Source organism: Berghia stephanieae, chromosome 7 (genome assembly GCF_034508935.2).
Source record: "Berghia stephanieae isolate SIO BIC M18660-M18661 chromosome 7, UCSD_Bste_1.3, whole genome shotgun sequence".
Taxonomy (NCBI): domain Eukaryota; kingdom Metazoa; phylum Mollusca; class Gastropoda; order Nudibranchia; family Aeolidiidae; genus Berghia; species Berghia stephanieae.
Window position 1 is genome coordinate 57,722,430 of NC_088366.1, and position 17,450 is coordinate 57,739,879.

At 34.7% G+C, this 17,450-nt stretch overlaps 1 protein-coding gene across 1 annotated transcript; it reads left to right on the plus strand.

Annotated features, from left to right (window-relative positions):
* The first annotated feature begins 1,235 nt into the window (after nucleotides 1–1,235).
* LOC144977553 (partitioning defective protein 6-like) lies at nucleotides 1,236–12,835 on the plus strand. The gene is made up of 5 exons (XM_078922892.1): nucleotides 1,236–1,415; nucleotides 4,569–4,794; nucleotides 6,955–7,226; nucleotides 9,427–9,552; nucleotides 11,387–12,835. Exons 1-5 carry the CDS (start codon nucleotides 1,353–1,355, stop codon nucleotides 11,900–11,902), a joined length of 1,203 nt encoding a protein of 400 aa, XP_078779018.1. The 5' UTR covers nucleotides 1,236–1,352; the 3' UTR covers nucleotides 11,903–12,835.
* Nucleotides 12,836–17,450: the final 4,615 nt, after the last annotated feature.

Genomic DNA, 17,450 nt, shown 5'->3' on the forward strand with positions numbered 1-17,450 from the left:
CTGTGCTTGTCACATTGGTTATAACCGGCGTGTACTTATTTGCGCACTTAGGTTAGAACTAATAATAATAATAACAACGACAACAACAACAACAACAATAATAATAATAATAATAATAATAATAATAATAATAATAATAATAATAATAATAATAATAATAATAGATGGTTGTAAAAAAAATTTTTTTTTTAAATTATGAAATTGTATTTACTCTATAGAGCAGTAAAGTTAGGTGCCCCAAACGTAAACAAAGGTCGAGAAGCACGTGGCAAACCACATGTTCCTGTCTTGACAGCTCACGTTCCAATGTAAATAATAGAAAAAAATAACCTTTAAAATGTGGCTGTTAGGTGGCAAAAGAAACACATATTCATAAATACTCGATCATGCATCAAATAATGTCTAGATATGGATATTTTATGGAACAAAAGGTAAAATTTTCTAAAATTTATCAAAAGTTACAGTCTATCTATTTTTAGACCAGAGCAAATTATTGCGCTGGTGTGAACAAAACGAGAATTATTCGGAGCCTGATTTTCAGAATAATTTAGCCTTATATTATTATTTCTGCAACTGTTAGATTTTATGTAAACATATTTTCAATACAGAAAGTGGATTGCCTACAACTCAAACTACAAAATTGGGAGACCTATATTGTGCGTAAATTATTCCGGTCCCTAACGGAAATCACTAGCGACTTGTTATTGTTTACGTTTGGGGCACCTAACTTTACTGCTCTATTTAATAATATCGATATTCCTGGTATCAATTAAATAATCGCGATTACCGGTTATCATTTCGCATTTTATCATGTCATGAACAAAATTAAACTTACTTTTACATTTTATTGTTGCTTTATTTTTTTTTTACAAACGCATGGTGAAGGGTGAAATAAAAAGCTTTCATACGAAGAAACAAAAAAAAAAGAAAAAAGAGATTGATGAGGGAATCAGTTATTTGACGAAGTAAACAAAGTGTCAGATTGGCTAATCTTACAACCAAAAATATATTTAATTTGGTCAGCTTATTAGATATATACAGTGTTATTCTTTTTAAAATTTATATTTTTTTTAAATTCTATTTTTCCACATGAGATTTTTTACTGTCTAAGAATAAATTGTTTAAACAAGCTTTTCTCAATAAACTAACAAAATATTAACCTTTAAATATATCTAGCTGTAAATATATTACAGGCATTTGGTTCATTGTGAACTTGTGAAAATGAAAAAAAGTTTACCACGGAAGTGGAGTTTCTGAATACCGAATTCAACAAACATTTTGTGGATTTTGACAATTTTTTTTTGTTTTTATTGTTATTGTGCTATGCTGCTTACATTCTTAAAGCTGTTGTGATGGCTAAAAACGTAAAGTCTACCATTCGTTTATCGGGTGGTATAGTCGAAATAAAGAGTAAGGTAAGGATCGCAAAGGAGGATCGTCAATAAAAATACATTTCTGTAATCAATCTCAATCAGTTATCAGTCAATTTCATTTATGGTTTGATTTGCCCCGCGATAAAATTCAATCATAATTATTGTAAAAAAGTAAAGTTAAGCCATTCAAATCAAAATAAGAAAAGTGTACATTTTGTTGTGGTTGTATCATCATACACACCTGGTTTTCAACTTCAAATCCTGTCACAGTCCAGTCCCGACACTGGCAAGTGGATACGTTTGTCAGTTTGTCCATTGTCCATGTCAATTTACACCACACCCTTTTCTTTTTAGAATGGAAAAAATATAAAAGAAGATAAGACCCTTCATGACTTCCAAAAGGAATATAAAAACAAGTAACAAAACGACAAAATTAACGGCATTCAAATTACTTATACTTGTAGGGCCAGTCCTCGAGTCTCTAGTATGGGACCCGTACAAACCTATGGTACTACCGCAAACTCGGGGACCCAAAAATTTCCCCAATAATTTCTGGCCAAATTTTTTATATTTTTTACGCAAATTCGGGGTCCCAAAAAATTGCTGGCCAAATCTTTTTTATTTTTTTACGCAAACTCGGGGACCCCCAAATAATTTCTGGCCAAATTATTTTTTGGCCAAAATTTTTATTTTTTTAATTAATTTTTTTTTAGATCTAATATCTTTTAAAATATAAAATCTAGATCCAAATTATTTTTTGGCCAAAATTTTTATTTTTTTAATTAATTTTTTTTTAGATCTAATATCTTTTAAAATATAAAATTTAGATCGCTTCGAGATCTAAATATATCTGTTTCTAGATTCATAGTAGATAATTAGATCTGGACTGGATTTTGTTTTGTTTTGTTGGGTTTTTTTTTTTCATATACTAGTAGTAAACAGTATTTATAACTCACCCTATACTGGATACCACTGCGAAAGATGGAGAATAATATGTCGAAGGGCTTCTTGGTGAGTCTTCCCGTATAGCTCCCTCCACATAAATTCATCCAAATGAGATTCCAGTTGACTACTGTGGACACCCAGCATAGATTTGAACCTGCGTTTGCAGTTCTTCCAATAGCACTCAATAGTGTTGGTGCATGCGCCTGTCTGGGGTCAACAAAGTTAGCTGTGTGGTTCACCACCAGGTGTTGATATGGAGGTTGGACTGGGAGGTTGGCTATCCCGTTGTATGCAGCCCAGCCGTCACTGTGTATAGTGGAACCAGGGGCGATGTGCTCCTGAATAAGTGGCAACAGTCTAGCCGCTGATCTGTCGTTATCCACGACCACTAAAAATCCCTGTCCCGTCTCCCTACACACACCACCAAACACCCACCGTTGCTCAGCAACTCGGCCCACGTTGTTTTTTCTTTTGGCCACTAGACTTTCGTCGATCTCGACTGTGAGGCCTGGACCACCTATTTGGTACGGGTTGTTCAAAAGCCACCACGAACAAATGTCTCGAAAAAAACCATACCACTGTAAAACAGAATTTTCACTCACTCCAGTGAGCCCTGTACTGTTTAGAATCGGCTCCTTGAAAGCCCACAAAAGGAGCAGCTCAACAATTTTCCTCAGAGGAAGACACTGATGTTCAAAGAACGATCCTCTCCTTAAGGGAACTTTGACACTCTTGTGGGTAGGGCAACGCCAGTACCTGTTGTCACTTGTGGCACTTTTCTTTATAAGAGTGGTGACTCGGTTGCAAGTCGCACAATTTGGTGGATTTCTTGTTAATAACCCGTTAGTCTGGAGAAAGAGAATAGCGTCTTCTTCTGTCCTCGCATGAGCATATAATAATTGTAACGCCATTACGAGAATCGAAATGCCGCGGCGCGAAAAACACAAACACACCAGACAAAAAAAAAAAAAAAAAACGGCAAAAAACCCCACGTGAAATCCAAATGATTGAACACGTCAAAAAATGTTTTACTGGTTTTAATACCCATTTTCAAATATACGTTTATTTGTTCAAAAACGGGTTCAAAAACGTATAAAAACATTAGACATTAAATTCGCATATAATACATATTATATTCATGTACATACATAATAATAATAAAACACATAATTTTGTACAAAATGCTGGTCACGAAAAAAAGAAAATGCCAATCTGGCATACAACGATGAGAATCGAAATGCCGCGGCGTGAAAAACACAAACACACCAGACAAAAAAAAACGGCAAAGAACCCCACGTGAAATCCAAATGATTGAACACGTCAAAATGTTTTACTGTTTTTATTACCCATTTTCAAATATACGTTTATTTGTTCAAAAACGGGTTCAAAACGTATAAAAACATTATACATTAAATTCGCACATAATAATAAAACACATAAAAAAGAAAATGCCAGTCTGGCATACAACGATAAGAATCTGGCATACAACAATAAGCAACATCCGGTGTCATCATTCCAGGCGGCAGACCGTATCTAGGGTAAACTAAGCAAGAGAGACTCGGGTCCCCGAGTTTGCGGTAGTACCCAAACCTATAGCATTAATACTACAGCGCAGCACAGAAATTTTGAACAAGTTGGGGCCGGGCCTGTATGTTTGAGATTTCCGTGTTGGGTATTTTAATTTTACAAAGAATTTATGAAGAAAAAATGTGAGGGTGGGATGGGGGTGGAAATGGCAGGTGGTTCAAAGTTAAGTCCTTGGATAAAATTGTTAACTCCCATTTTATCACCATGATCCAGTGTAAAATGTGATGGTAAAGATTGACTGTTGTGTCCAACCCCAACTATAATTATTCACGTTCAAGGTGAAAAGTAAAAGTAAAAGCGTTTTTCAAGTTTTTCATGCATGCATATTATTTTTGGGTGAAGAGAAAAGGAATGGTGATTGAAAATTGTCACAAATCACGTCTTAATCTTTGAAATATGAGGGGAGACTGTTGAAATATGAGGGGAGACTGTTGAAATATATGAGGGGAGACTGTTGAATTATATGAGGGGAGACTTTTGAAATGTGAGGGGAGACTGTTGAAATATGAGGGGAGACTGTTGAAATATGAGGGGAGACTGTTGAAATATGAGGGGAGACTGTTGAAATATGAGGGGAGACTGAATCCCTTCGTTTTTTTTATTATTTAAAAAAAAACCCAAAGATTTCTACAATAACTCTTATGTTTTGTTTCCTTTCAACAGTTTGATGCTGAGTTCAGACGCTTTTCCATCGACAAGACAAAGACAACACAATTCGATGACTTCTATCTTTTACTGGAACAATTACACCACCTTGTGGACATTCCATTCATCATCACTTACACAGACCCCGTCCATATGGACCTACTTCCAATCAACAACAGTGAAAACTTTTCCAGGGCCCTATCTACAGCAAAGCCAGGTTTAAAAGTTTTAATTCAGAGGAAGGGTGAGTCTCTCTATTTATCTTGATTCCAAAATGACATTAACAAAAAAAAAAAAAGTAGTCCTTCAAAGCCATTGAGCCAGAGTTTATCCCGGTTTATTTGCAATTGTTTGCTATCCTTTGGATAGGATGCTCTAGTGTATTCCAAAGTACTTTCCACTAGATCTAACAAACCTAGCTACCCATTCGCTGCTAGAAAAGGCTCTTTACTCACACTCTGTCACTGTACCCAGGTGTAAAATAAGTACCTGACCGTTAATAGCATTTCCTCTTCCGGAAAAATGTAATATTGCCAAATGGGGGCCATGTCTCATCCTACAAGTTAAGTGTTGTTGTTGGCTAATGACTCATTGTAAAGCACTTAGAGCACATTCAGTGGATATATTGTGCTTTATAAATAAATAGCCCAGGTTGTTTTTGTTTTTTAAATGCCAGCATAGCTGAATATGGTTGAGAAAAATGAGTATAGATTACAAAGTTCACTGTCTGTCAACTTGGAGGAATTATTAATTCTTATTTGTGACCCTCCGCCTCAAAACGGTATTAAGTCGGGTTGGTTAAGATGTTGAAAATTGAATTTATAGCCAGAAATATTAGACTTGTGTTGAGTTTGTATGTTTTATTGAAGAGAATGGATAACATATTTTAGGGTGTTAATGTCAACAATATGTATTTTTGACCAGTTTAACATTTATTTCGGCTTTTAAGCATCTGGTTCGTTCCGACATAATACCGTTTTGAGACGATGGGTCACATTTATTACTTAGATCATAGAATGTTGAAAATAATACATTTTTCTATTAAAGTAGTTAAAGTACAATAAGTTCCCTCAATCATTCAAAGGAAAAAAAAAATAAATGCCAACATGTAGGTTGTTCCATAAGTTAAATATATGTTTGAGAAAAATGAGTATAAATTACAAAGATCGCTGTCTACTGTTTGAATGGAGGCCCCGATTGTTCAGTTGGCGTAGCTCCCACTTTACACCGAAGTGACTGCGGTCAATTCCTGGTGAAGTTGAAATTTTTTTCTGATGCCCATGACCACCCAGCAGTGATGGGGCCAGCTGGGTCGTGTGTAAGATCTGATGAAAAGTACTTTGCAATAGATTAGTATCCTATCAAAAGGGTAGCAGGCAAGTGCTTTTGTATGATTAACCCTATAGAAACCAGGATAAAGTCCAGCTCATGGGCCTCTTGGCTCTGAAGGACTACTGCTGTGCTGTTTAAAAATATGAGCTCGAAATGATTTTCATTACTTACTTGTATTACTAATTTCTTTAGAAATTTATCCTCATTTAAGCAGATATCCTCTCCCCACAATATTTTCCTTTGCAATGAATTGCCTATAATATCATTGAAAATTGCTTCTTTTGTTGTTTTTGTTTTTTTCAACAGACATCAAAGTTGTGAAATCCTGAATCTAAAATGAATTTACTTTGTTTGCTTTTAGTTTTAATTATACACGGATATATCCATGGTAATCAGTCCAGACAGTACAATATTCTCGTAATTATGTCATGCATTATCAAAATAATTTGTGCTGTCCATATAAAATTATAATAAAATAAATATTAACATTTATTTAGTGTTTTCACGGATTTACCACGATCAATGTGATTCAGAAACGTGGTTCATTTATTCTCCCAGCTGGCCACATGAACCCATATTTCCATTTCATACAGTTCAAGTTGCCTGTCAGGCATCTTCTTTGTCCTACAACCAGGTGCTCATTCACACCTGAGTTGAGTGGGGTAGTTATGTGTGTTAAGTGCCTTACCCAAGGCCACAATGCTGGGATCAGAATTTTCATATTCTCCCAGCTGGCCACATGGACCCATATTTCCATTTCATACAGTACAAGTTGCCTGTCAGGAATCCTCTTTGTCCTACAACCAGGTGCTCATTCACACCTGAGTTGAGTGGGGTAGTTATGTGTGTTAAGTGCCTTACCCAAGGACGCAATGCTGGGATCAGAATTATCATTACCCATTCAGCCGCTGACCATGCTTAACATAGCTTGCCTTTTATGATAAAGTGAGACACCTTACCATTGATGAGCCACGAGCCACACCAGAGTTTATCAGGCTTCATTCGGTGTTGTTAAAAAATGAAAGCCATTATCAAAATTAATCAAGCTTTTTTTTTAAAATTTATTTTTCAGGTGAAAGTTATGGAGAAGTCAACGGTTACGGAACCCAGCCCAAGAAACGAAATCCTTTGTCTAAACTGGTGAATGCAGAAACCAGTCCCCGACCCCGTGTTCAGATCAGTCTGATGGAAGATTTCAGACGAGTGTCCGCCATCATCGATGTCGACATCGTACCGGAGACGCATAGACGAGTGAGGCTGATGAAAAACGGATCTGATAAGCCCCTTGGTTTTTACATTCGTGACGGGACCAGTGTAAGAGCTACAATGAATGGTTTGGAAAAGGTGGGTTTTGTTTGTATTTAAAAAAAAAAAAGAAAAAAAAGAGCTTTTATATAGCGCAATATCCACTTAATGTGCTCAAAGTGCTTTACAAAGGGTTCCTGACCAACAGCAATACGTAGAACGAGACGTAATGCCTGTTAGGCGATATTAAAATTCTTTTTCCGACAGAGACAACGCTGTTGACGGCCAGGTACTCATTTTACACTTGAGTACAGTGAGAGAATGTGAGTAAAGAATCTTTTTCAAGGACTCAACTATGCGCCGAGCGAGGCTCGAACCCAGGACCTTCTTCCGATCTGAAAGCGAGTGTCATACCGCAAGACCACATAGCCTTGTTTGTATTGAGTTAATGCATTTGATACTTGCTTCAATCCTTTGATCAGTGAGTGAGTTATGATTAAAACATTAAAAAAAACAAACAAAAAAAACTTGAGCTTTGATTTAATGTACTATCCATTAAACACGCACAGAGCGCTTTACAAAGAATCCCTGGCTAGCTGTAACGCGTAACATGTTCGACAAGATAGGCGATATTACAGTTTTTTTACAGACAGAGACAACACTGTTACCGGTCAGGTACTCATTGACAACAGTGAGTGCGGCTATGTGGTCTAGTGGTATGACACTCGCTTTCGGATTGGAAGGTCCTGGGTTCGAGCCTCGCGCTCGGCGCATAGTTGAGTCCTTGGAAAAGACTCTTTACTCACATTCTCTAACCGTACTCAGGTGTAAAACGAGTACCTGGCCGTTAACAGCGTTGTCTTAGTCCGAAAAATTGTAATATCGCCTAACAGGCGGCATGTGCCGTCCTACATATTAAATGTTGCTGTTGACCAGGGACCCCTTGTAAAGCGCTTTGAGCACATTTAGTGGATATTGCGCTATATAAAAGCTCAATTTTTTATTTAACACTTAAAATGTGTGTTCAGATCACATGATTTTTTCCCACCAAATACAGGGATTGGCGTTAGACTTTGTGTGGTCACAAGGGGAAGGGTTGGGCTTAAATAGATTAGTCATAAAAGTCAGGCTCCCTGTTTTTTTTTTGTTATTAAGGGTTTTACGGTGCTTGCAACACATTTAGGTTATATCAGCGCCACAGGCTCCCTCAATATATTTAAAAGCCTTTTCATTTATCATATTTTTAAAATTTGTTTTTACCATCCCAAGACTTTATGAGATTGTAATCCTATCTTCTATTTGATAAATCACTTATTCCTTTTTTAATCGATTTACCCAATTTTTGTCTGATGAGTTTGTATTACCCGGGTGGGGTTCCTGACCTCCCATAGTGGGCGGTGGGGTACATACTGTGTCTTCTATCCCATTATGTCTGTTTTCCAACATGCTTTCTGTCTTTGTCTTGGAATGTGATTACTTGGTTTTGTCCTGGCCCTGGCCAGAGTCCTGGCTGGGAGGGAAACAGTCAAATGCATAGTTATTGTTTTGGGAGATGATATTTTTTTTCCTTGTAAATCATCTCTCTGTTATGTATTATTATATTTGTTATTTTGAATGTATCATTTAAGCATTTTAGTGTATTCCTCTTTGTTGGATTTTGTGCTTGTGTCCGGATGAGACTTATAGGTGATCTCAAACTAAGTACATTGGTGGTATGCTCTTGGAATCTACATGTGATCCCTATTTGTTCCCAGTTCTCCTATGTCTTACTTTTTCTTGGGTGCTTTAATTGTATTTCTAGAACTTTTTACTATCCCATTTTCTTCCTTCTTACTGGCGCTGATATTGCCTAAATGTGTTGCAAGCGCCGTAAAACCCTTAAAAACAACAAAGTAAACAGTTTGTATTACAATTTTGTACAATTTTTATTTGACTTATTAATAATTCCTTTCTTAAACTTTTAATTTTTTTCTTCTAATTTGAAGAATTTTAATTTGATGAATTTATATTACTTTTAAAAAGTTGAATTTGATGAATTGATAACATGTTTAATTTAAAGAATTAATTAAATAATCGACACATAGTCACCATAATATATCTGCTTGTTGTTCCACTGTACTTTTTAAGACTTTTAATATTCTTTGCCAATTTTTATTTAATTTATTAACATTTGATATTTCTTTTATATATTACCACATTGTGTTGTGATACAGAATTATAATTCCCATACAAGGATATCAATAAAGTATATCTTATCTTATCTCATCTTATCTTATCTTATCTTACCTTATTATTTCAGGTTCCCGCTATCTTCATATCCAGGCTGGTACCAGGAGGCTTGGCTGAAAGCACTGGTCTTCTAGCCGTGAATGATGAAGTGCTTGAAGTCAACGGCATTGAAGTCGCTGGAAAGAAACTTGATCAGGTCGGGAATCAGCAGTATTTCAATTTTTTTTTTTTTTACTTGACGGGACATGTGTCTACACACGGAACGTGTCTTTAACAATTTGGTTGCTCTCTATTCAGTGGTTTTAGAACCTATATGGAACAAACGATTTCAATTTTGTAATGATAGATCGATATATGATCGGAACAGTCTGCAGTGATTGAATTGAAGCTTTTACCTATACAGTGTCAGTGTCCAAGTTTTTGTCAGAATCCTCTGACATTTAGCATGATGGGTAACTATATGGACGATGATTATCTTACTTTACTCTACCTTAATTCTCTCTTTACCGGCCAGCTTCAGAATTTTCCCCAAATCTTCACATCCACCCAACACAAAAATAGATTTTTCTTACTCAAACAGAAGATTAACAAGTACATTCTATGCATAATATTGTTCAGCAAAATGAGCTCTACAATTCATTGTCACGTTTTTTTATGGCTATAAAAAAAACTAATTTTTTTCAAAGTTTATGAGAAACAAGAATATATAATCAGATGAGAAAGTTGTTGGTTGCATCGTAACGAATGTGAATGTGACGATTTTCCTGTAGTTGGTAAGGAGAGGGTTAATAACTTACTCAGATTCTACCTCTTTCCAGATGTTGGATTTCATGGCCGGTCATCATTAAAAAAAAAAAAAGATTGAGCTTTTATATAGCGCAATATCAACTAAACGTGCTGAAAGCGCTTTACAAGGGGTCCCTGGCCAACAGCAACATTTAACATGTAGGACGGGACATGACGCCTGTTAGGCAATATTACAATTTTTCGGACAAAGACAACGCTGTTAACGGCCAGGTACTCGTTTTACACCTGAGTATGGTGAGAGAATCTGAGTAAAGAGCCTTTTCAAAGGACTCAACTATGCGCCGAGCGCGAGGCTCGAACCCAGGACCTTCCGATCCGAAAGCGAGTGTCATACCACTAGATCACAGTCTTTTAATTTCATTTCAGTCATTTTCTTGATGTTATCTGTCCAGCATTCTCTTTCCCTTTCTCTTCCTTTTTTTTTTTTTTTTTCTTTTCTTTGTACAAGTCTCTTTTTCTCGAAATAAACATCTGAGGCATCGTGTATGATTACAGTGCCAGACAAAGCAAGAAAGAAAAGTACAAGAAAAAAGTAATCCCCAAAAAATCAGCCTTCTCCAACTGGGGATCGAGCCTGAGACCTCCTAGTTTTTTTTTTTAGTGAAAATCTAGTTTTATGATATCTAAAGCCGTTATCTCTTATCTAATGTGCTGAAGGTCTTTTTTAATTTTCGCTTGATGGGTAACACTCATCATGGAAATTTCTAGTCCTGACATTGTGTCCTTTGGTAAGACTCTTTACACACATTTCCATACTTGACTCAGATGTGAATGAGTACCCGGCTACAGGCAGTGGAATATATTGTATGAGTGTTAGAACAAAAATAATATGCCTAAAAGGTGACTGGTACTGTATGAAATGGAGATATGATTCCACATATGGCCTGGCATTTTGAGCATATTGAGCATGGTTAATCCATGGAAATATCCATAATCCATGCATTTTGAGCATATTGAGCATGGTTAATCCATGGAAATATCCATAATCCATGCATTTTGAGCATGTTGAGCATGGTTAATTCATGGAAATATGATGTATAAATGTTTATATTTTCTTTTTTTTCCCCTCTCAATGTGTAAAATTAAGATAAGTAGCAAAAATTGCCAGTTTACTGATACATAAAACAAGTTAATAATATTATCTTTTAATAATAATTTTTTTTTACATTAAAAAAAAAAATTGTATTGAATTAACACTAAATTTCTCTTTAACAAAATTGCAGGTGACAGACATGATGGTGGCAAACAGTTCGAACCTTATTATCACAGTCAAGCCAGTCAACCAGGGCATGACCTTGGCTCCTACCAGAGGCGGTATTGGCCGGCACAGCAACATCTCCTCCACATCCCACGCTTCCTCCCATCATTCCCAAGCTTCCAACATTTCATTCCAGTCAGCCAAATCGTTCGACAGCGCCGACGCGGTGCCAGAAGGCGACGAAGAGGAGGAGGACGACGAGGTTCACGATCATATTTCTCCACAACCGAAACAGCATCAGGATAATTATTTCAGCAATTTGCGCCACGAAGACGTCAGCGGTTCGGGAAGGAGTGGGGGCAGTAGTGGTGGTCGTGGGAAGGGGGGAAAGAGTAAAAGTTCATCATCTGCTGCGGCTGCCTCTGGGTCGTCGGGGTCTGTTGCATCCACCAGTGGGGGTGGGGCTATTGGGGGAGCAGCTGCAATGTCCTCGGAGCACGATGGGGCCGGTGATAACGATGACCCTATTCTCACACTATAGCAAAGTATGGAAGGAAAGAGTTAATAAAGCATGAATGAATGATTAAGCAGAGTGAGTGGATGCGGGGTTTAAAAAGCTGACAGCGATGATTATGCCACTGTAATAAAAGGTTGTTTTTGCAATGTTGGACGTTGAAAGGACATCCATATTAAGTTGTTGACAAAAAGGATTTGAAAGGATTTCATTTTCGTTAGATTGTCAGAGTTGATTATTAAAAAATAATTCAAAAGGCTGAGTAACTGGTATTTCCTCTCCAGGGTTCATATGAATGGAAAATCATACAAGTTTGTTTGATTTTCAATCATGGTGAACTCGATAGAATTATAAGAATGCAAGAATAACTTTTCAAAAGTTTCAAAAAGGGTGGACATCGTATCACATTTGTCCACACTTTATAGAACCTTTGAGATGCTATTCTTGTTACTCTGTTAATGCCAAATTCTCAGTATTGGATTTATTTTTTAACTTTCAGCCCAGAGTGAACTAAATTTATCCTTTTATTTCTTCAAATTATCTTTATTTTGATACTTTTTTTTATGCCAAAGTTACAAAAACAAACTTTTGTTACAGCCTCAGATACGGCATGGCAAAAAAGTTACAGTGAAAAGACTTTCGTTTGATAACATTACAAAAATTAATAATTAATGTCTTTGGCACAATTTGCTTTACACAGACAAAATTTTGTATTGTTATCAATCAAAGCCATATTTTGCCAGTACGAGGGTTTGAAACCTGCATGACCTTATTTATGAGTCTCACAACAATTTTAATGTATGCTATCTACGATCACTGGTTTCTTGATAATGCTGATGTGGTAATAATTTTTGGAGTGGAGTAACAATTTAGGGATCCGTGTAAGATGAAAATCTGGAAAGGTGTGTATAATTTTTTTGTTCATTATGATGCAAAGCAAAGGTTCACAACTGAAGACAGATAATGAATATGGCTGCGCTGTCTCTATGGACGCTTGCCGTGAATGTGTGTGTTACTTCGAGTTTGACATTCTGTGTCCAGTGTCCTGAAGACAGATAAAGCAAGGAAAAAATATACAGATTTTCACAAATCTGCATTATTTATTTTTGAAATCTTTACAAACTCTATATTATGGCAGGATTAGTTTCTCTATTATCTGAAAAGCAAAAAGTTGTGTTATTTATTTTTATGAGACAATAATAATCATTATGAAGTCTGGGAGGTTTGTGAATAAGTACATGTAGGTTGTAAAAAATGTTGTGGGACGGAAAGAGTGCTAGAATGAAATATGAAATGTATGATTGTTGGGTGAATAAATAGAATCTTGTTAAAAATTTTTAATCATTCCTCCCACCTTCAGCTCTTGTATCCCATCTTCGCTTCCCTTTTCTTATCCCCCTTTATACTCACTCCTGGTTTGTTTTTGCAAAACAGGAAGTGTGCAGTTCATTAAAATGGTACGACGTGTAGATTGTTTGATATGTTTCTCGTTTCAAAATGATACACAAGAAGAATGAAACTGTGTCAAACACATGCTTTCCATGTCCAGAAAGTGATGAGGATTATTCAGTGTATGAAACAAATGAATGAATGAAAGGAAACAAAATTCATCATTTGATCGAGATTTCGATGAGGGATTTGAGAGGAAGAAGACTAGATACACCTGTTTAACCCCCTCCTTACCAACTGTAGGAAAGCCGTCACATTCGTTATGATACAAACATTTTTCAAAGTCAAATTTGTTTTATAAATCACAAAATTTGAAGAAAAACATTTGTCATATTTACAAATATTTAATGCCATTTCGTAAAGCTCGCTTTGTTCAATAATAATATTTACAGCGTGTTCTAATTGCTGTTAAAAAATGAGTTTAAACTTCAATTTGTGTCAATTTCATTCAGTGTGATATTCCAGTAAAAACCTTGAAAAAGTCGGGAAGGAGAGAGTTAAAGGGCTAAAAGTTCAAATTCATGTTACTACTACTACTAGTCTTGATATTTTAAAACTTTTATCCTTTTTTTTTCAATAGCAATTCAGAGAGTAGTGGCTATGATGATAGTCTTAAAGATTTCATAGGGTTTTACATTTAGTGTGACCTATTCCATTTGATCTATGCACCGGTTGATTATATTTTCATAAATCAATTAGTAAAGTCTATTTACTTTTTTGATTTTTTGGTCTTTTTTTTTTTAATTTTTTTATTTTAGGAATGTGTATTGAGTTTGAATATATGATACATCGAAAAATTAAATCATTGTAAAAACACAAATGTTTGATTCAGCTTGCCATTTCATTGACAATATTGAATCTAGAATATACGATTACTAATCATTGCATTTATTCTCAAGACTTGATGAACTGAAATTTGATGAAGAGCTTAATTATGTATTATTATATATTATATATTATTATTATTATTATTATTATTATTATTATTATTATTATTATATTATATTATTATTATTATTGTTATTATTATTATTATTATTATTATTATTATTATTATTATTATTATTATTATTATTACTAATTTTTTTTTTTTATCACTCCCAACTATTATTTCATTTCTATATCTGAAACCAAATCAGTTTACTGACTAGGGTCCTGACCATAAGTAATTTCTTCTTTTTTTTTTTTCAAAAAGCTTCATCCGGTTGTTTCTTTGTCTAATTTCTAAGGCCGTTTCATAAACAATTTCTTCTCAACGCTATTTTTGCTAGGTCCAAATCATTTTGTCCATCATCTTTCATTTTGCTGATGTTGAAATTGCCCAAAAGCTCAGCATGCGTTCTAAATTTGTTTAAAGCAAACAAAAGTAAATAGTAAATTAAATTATTTATTTTTTGACATTTGTGTTCTTATGTTCTTATTAAGTACATTATATTGTGAGAAATTGAAAGGATCAAAATTGTGAAAGAAATTTATCATCTGTCAAAGACGAAAAAAGAAAAAATACAGTCAATTAAATTATTTTTTTTACATTTATGTTCTTATGTCCTAGTGCTTATTAAGTACATTATATTTTGAGAAATTGAAAGGATCAAAATTGTCAAAGAAAATATCATCTGTCAAAACTTATAGACAAAAAAAGAAGAAAAATACAGAGTGATGTTTGAGACAGTACTCAGTGACCCTGTCAGTATTTTCTGTATCTAGAAATTGGAACCCATAAGAGCCAGTGCTAGAATCTAAACCCCCACAAACGTGTGCTCGTATTTTCATAGACGACGGCGCTTTTATCTTTTAATTTACTTCTAAATTTTATCCATTCCTCATCACTTGTGGCAGTTATTTCAGCTGCAGTGGGTGGAATTCTTATAATCGTGGGGGGGGGGGGGGGCGTTGAAATGATTTATAAGTGTCCCAAGCAGAAGTTTAAATGTCTTAAAAACACCTACAAGCTGTAATGGATTCTCTGTCACAAAAAACAATACCAAAATGATAACCAACCCAATACACCTAAAACTTATAAAATCGCCAATAGTACTATTATGCAACAGAAACAGAGAGAGAGAGAAAAAAAAGCTTGACCTGTTTGCACCCATTATCTTCCGTTTAGACCATTTACTCATCCAAGACCACAACTGGTGTTATGTCACCTGGAAATTGAATTTATAGATACAAAATAATATAAAACTTGGGGCAAAACTTCTGTTTGTTATGGTGATAATAACAAGAAATGAAGTGAGTAAGAAAGTGACAGAGTCAACAGAGAATAAAAACTCTGCAGCGAATATTTCGTCTCTAATCCTTTCTCAAACGGATAAAAAGTTTTCATTTCTCAAAGGCAGCGTACATTTGGTCTAGGGGTTTAGGTATTCAAATAAATGAATTATAATTATCAGACGAACTTGATCTGGTGTGCATAAATAATTAATGACGTCAAATCTGGCTCTGGTACAGGCTTAGTAATGAGTTGGGGAATGATTTTGTTATTATATACATGGGTGCAAGAGTGCCAGCTACAGCCGTCCTGCCGGCCAATTGGATTACCGAAAAAAACGTCGTCGGCTTTTTGCGATTTGGATTTGATTGATTTTTTTTTTAAACTTTTTTTTTTTTAATTGTGCAACTTGTGACAAGAAACTTAACAAATTACTGCATTACAATCTTTGGATTAAACATACAACAATTGTGGACTACTATTATGAAGACTAGATGAATCTTGCAGGCTTTTTCAGATTTTATGTCTGGTCATAAGTCGACTTGCAGGCTTTTTGAGGTCCAGTTGCTTGCACCCATGATTATATATAAGAATTTGAGTTTTACCATTCATGTGTTGATCTTTGTTATTTGCGTTTTCATCTGACAATTGGATTACTATAATATTATTATTATTATTATTATTATAATGTCTAATCATGTGCCTGTAAATCTACACATTCCTCGATATAATTTTTCTCTCCATCACCCGAATTGATTATTATACATATCCCATTTGCAAGCTACTTCCTGTTTGTATTATAAAGTGATTAATGCAAAGAAAACCCAAAACGGTTGGCCTATTTACTTATCATCATCATTATTATTATTATTAATTATTATTAATGTTATTATTATTATTATTATTATTATTATTATTATTATTATTATTATTATTATTATTATTATTATTATTATTATTATTATTATTATATTGTTATCATTGCTGTACATGAAATAGAAAATGAGAAAATATTCAATGTTTGCCTCTTACAATAGACAAGCGATGTGTGGGGGATGACCTAATAGCATTGCAAGCACTGTACAACCCCTAAAAAACAAAACAATCACTTTTCTTCCCCATGATATAAGAAGGTCAAAATTTGTCAACCCTTGCTATCTTATCTCTATCTTTCCATATATTATATCAGTTATCTCTTACATTTTTGTTCGTCTGGAACGCACAAGACTTTTTGGTTGTGTCTGGGTTATACCTTGGGTTTGTTGTGAGAAAATGTTCTTTTTTTTTCCCCCACTTCATAATCATCTCTCTGCATTATATAATTGTTAGTTTTTTTTGTTTTTTTTTATATTGAGTATTATAACCCTTTTAGTGAATAATCATTGAGATACTTAGGAATCGAACCAGAGTTGGTTTCTGGGTTTCAGTTTAACATTAGATCTTTGTCTTTTAATTGTTTATACTAGTTTTCTTTTTTTTTTGTCCCACCTTTTCTTCAGTGTTTTTTCAACGTAGTTCAATTCTATCTCTCTCCCATCAGGTTCCTGTCTTCTGGTGCTGATATGACCTAAAGCATTACTAGTGCTGTAGTCCTCTAAACACAAGTAAACAAATTACGAAGAATAGCATTTGCCTCTTTGTCTGCCATGAATGTCTGCTTACTCTATGCTTGCTTTTTTTTCTTATAATGTTTTGAATCTCTCTTTATCTTAAGATATAAGTCAATAACCAAAAAGTATGTTTATCGCAATTTATAACCTTAAATTAAACCAAAAATTGCGGGCTAGAGTTAAGTTCTTATGATACTAATGTCAAAGATTATTATTGTATTATTGATTTTTTGTCATGAACAAAGGAAAATCATATTCGTTTTTCATTTTAAACTATTGGTGTTTTGAATTTGCTCGGGTG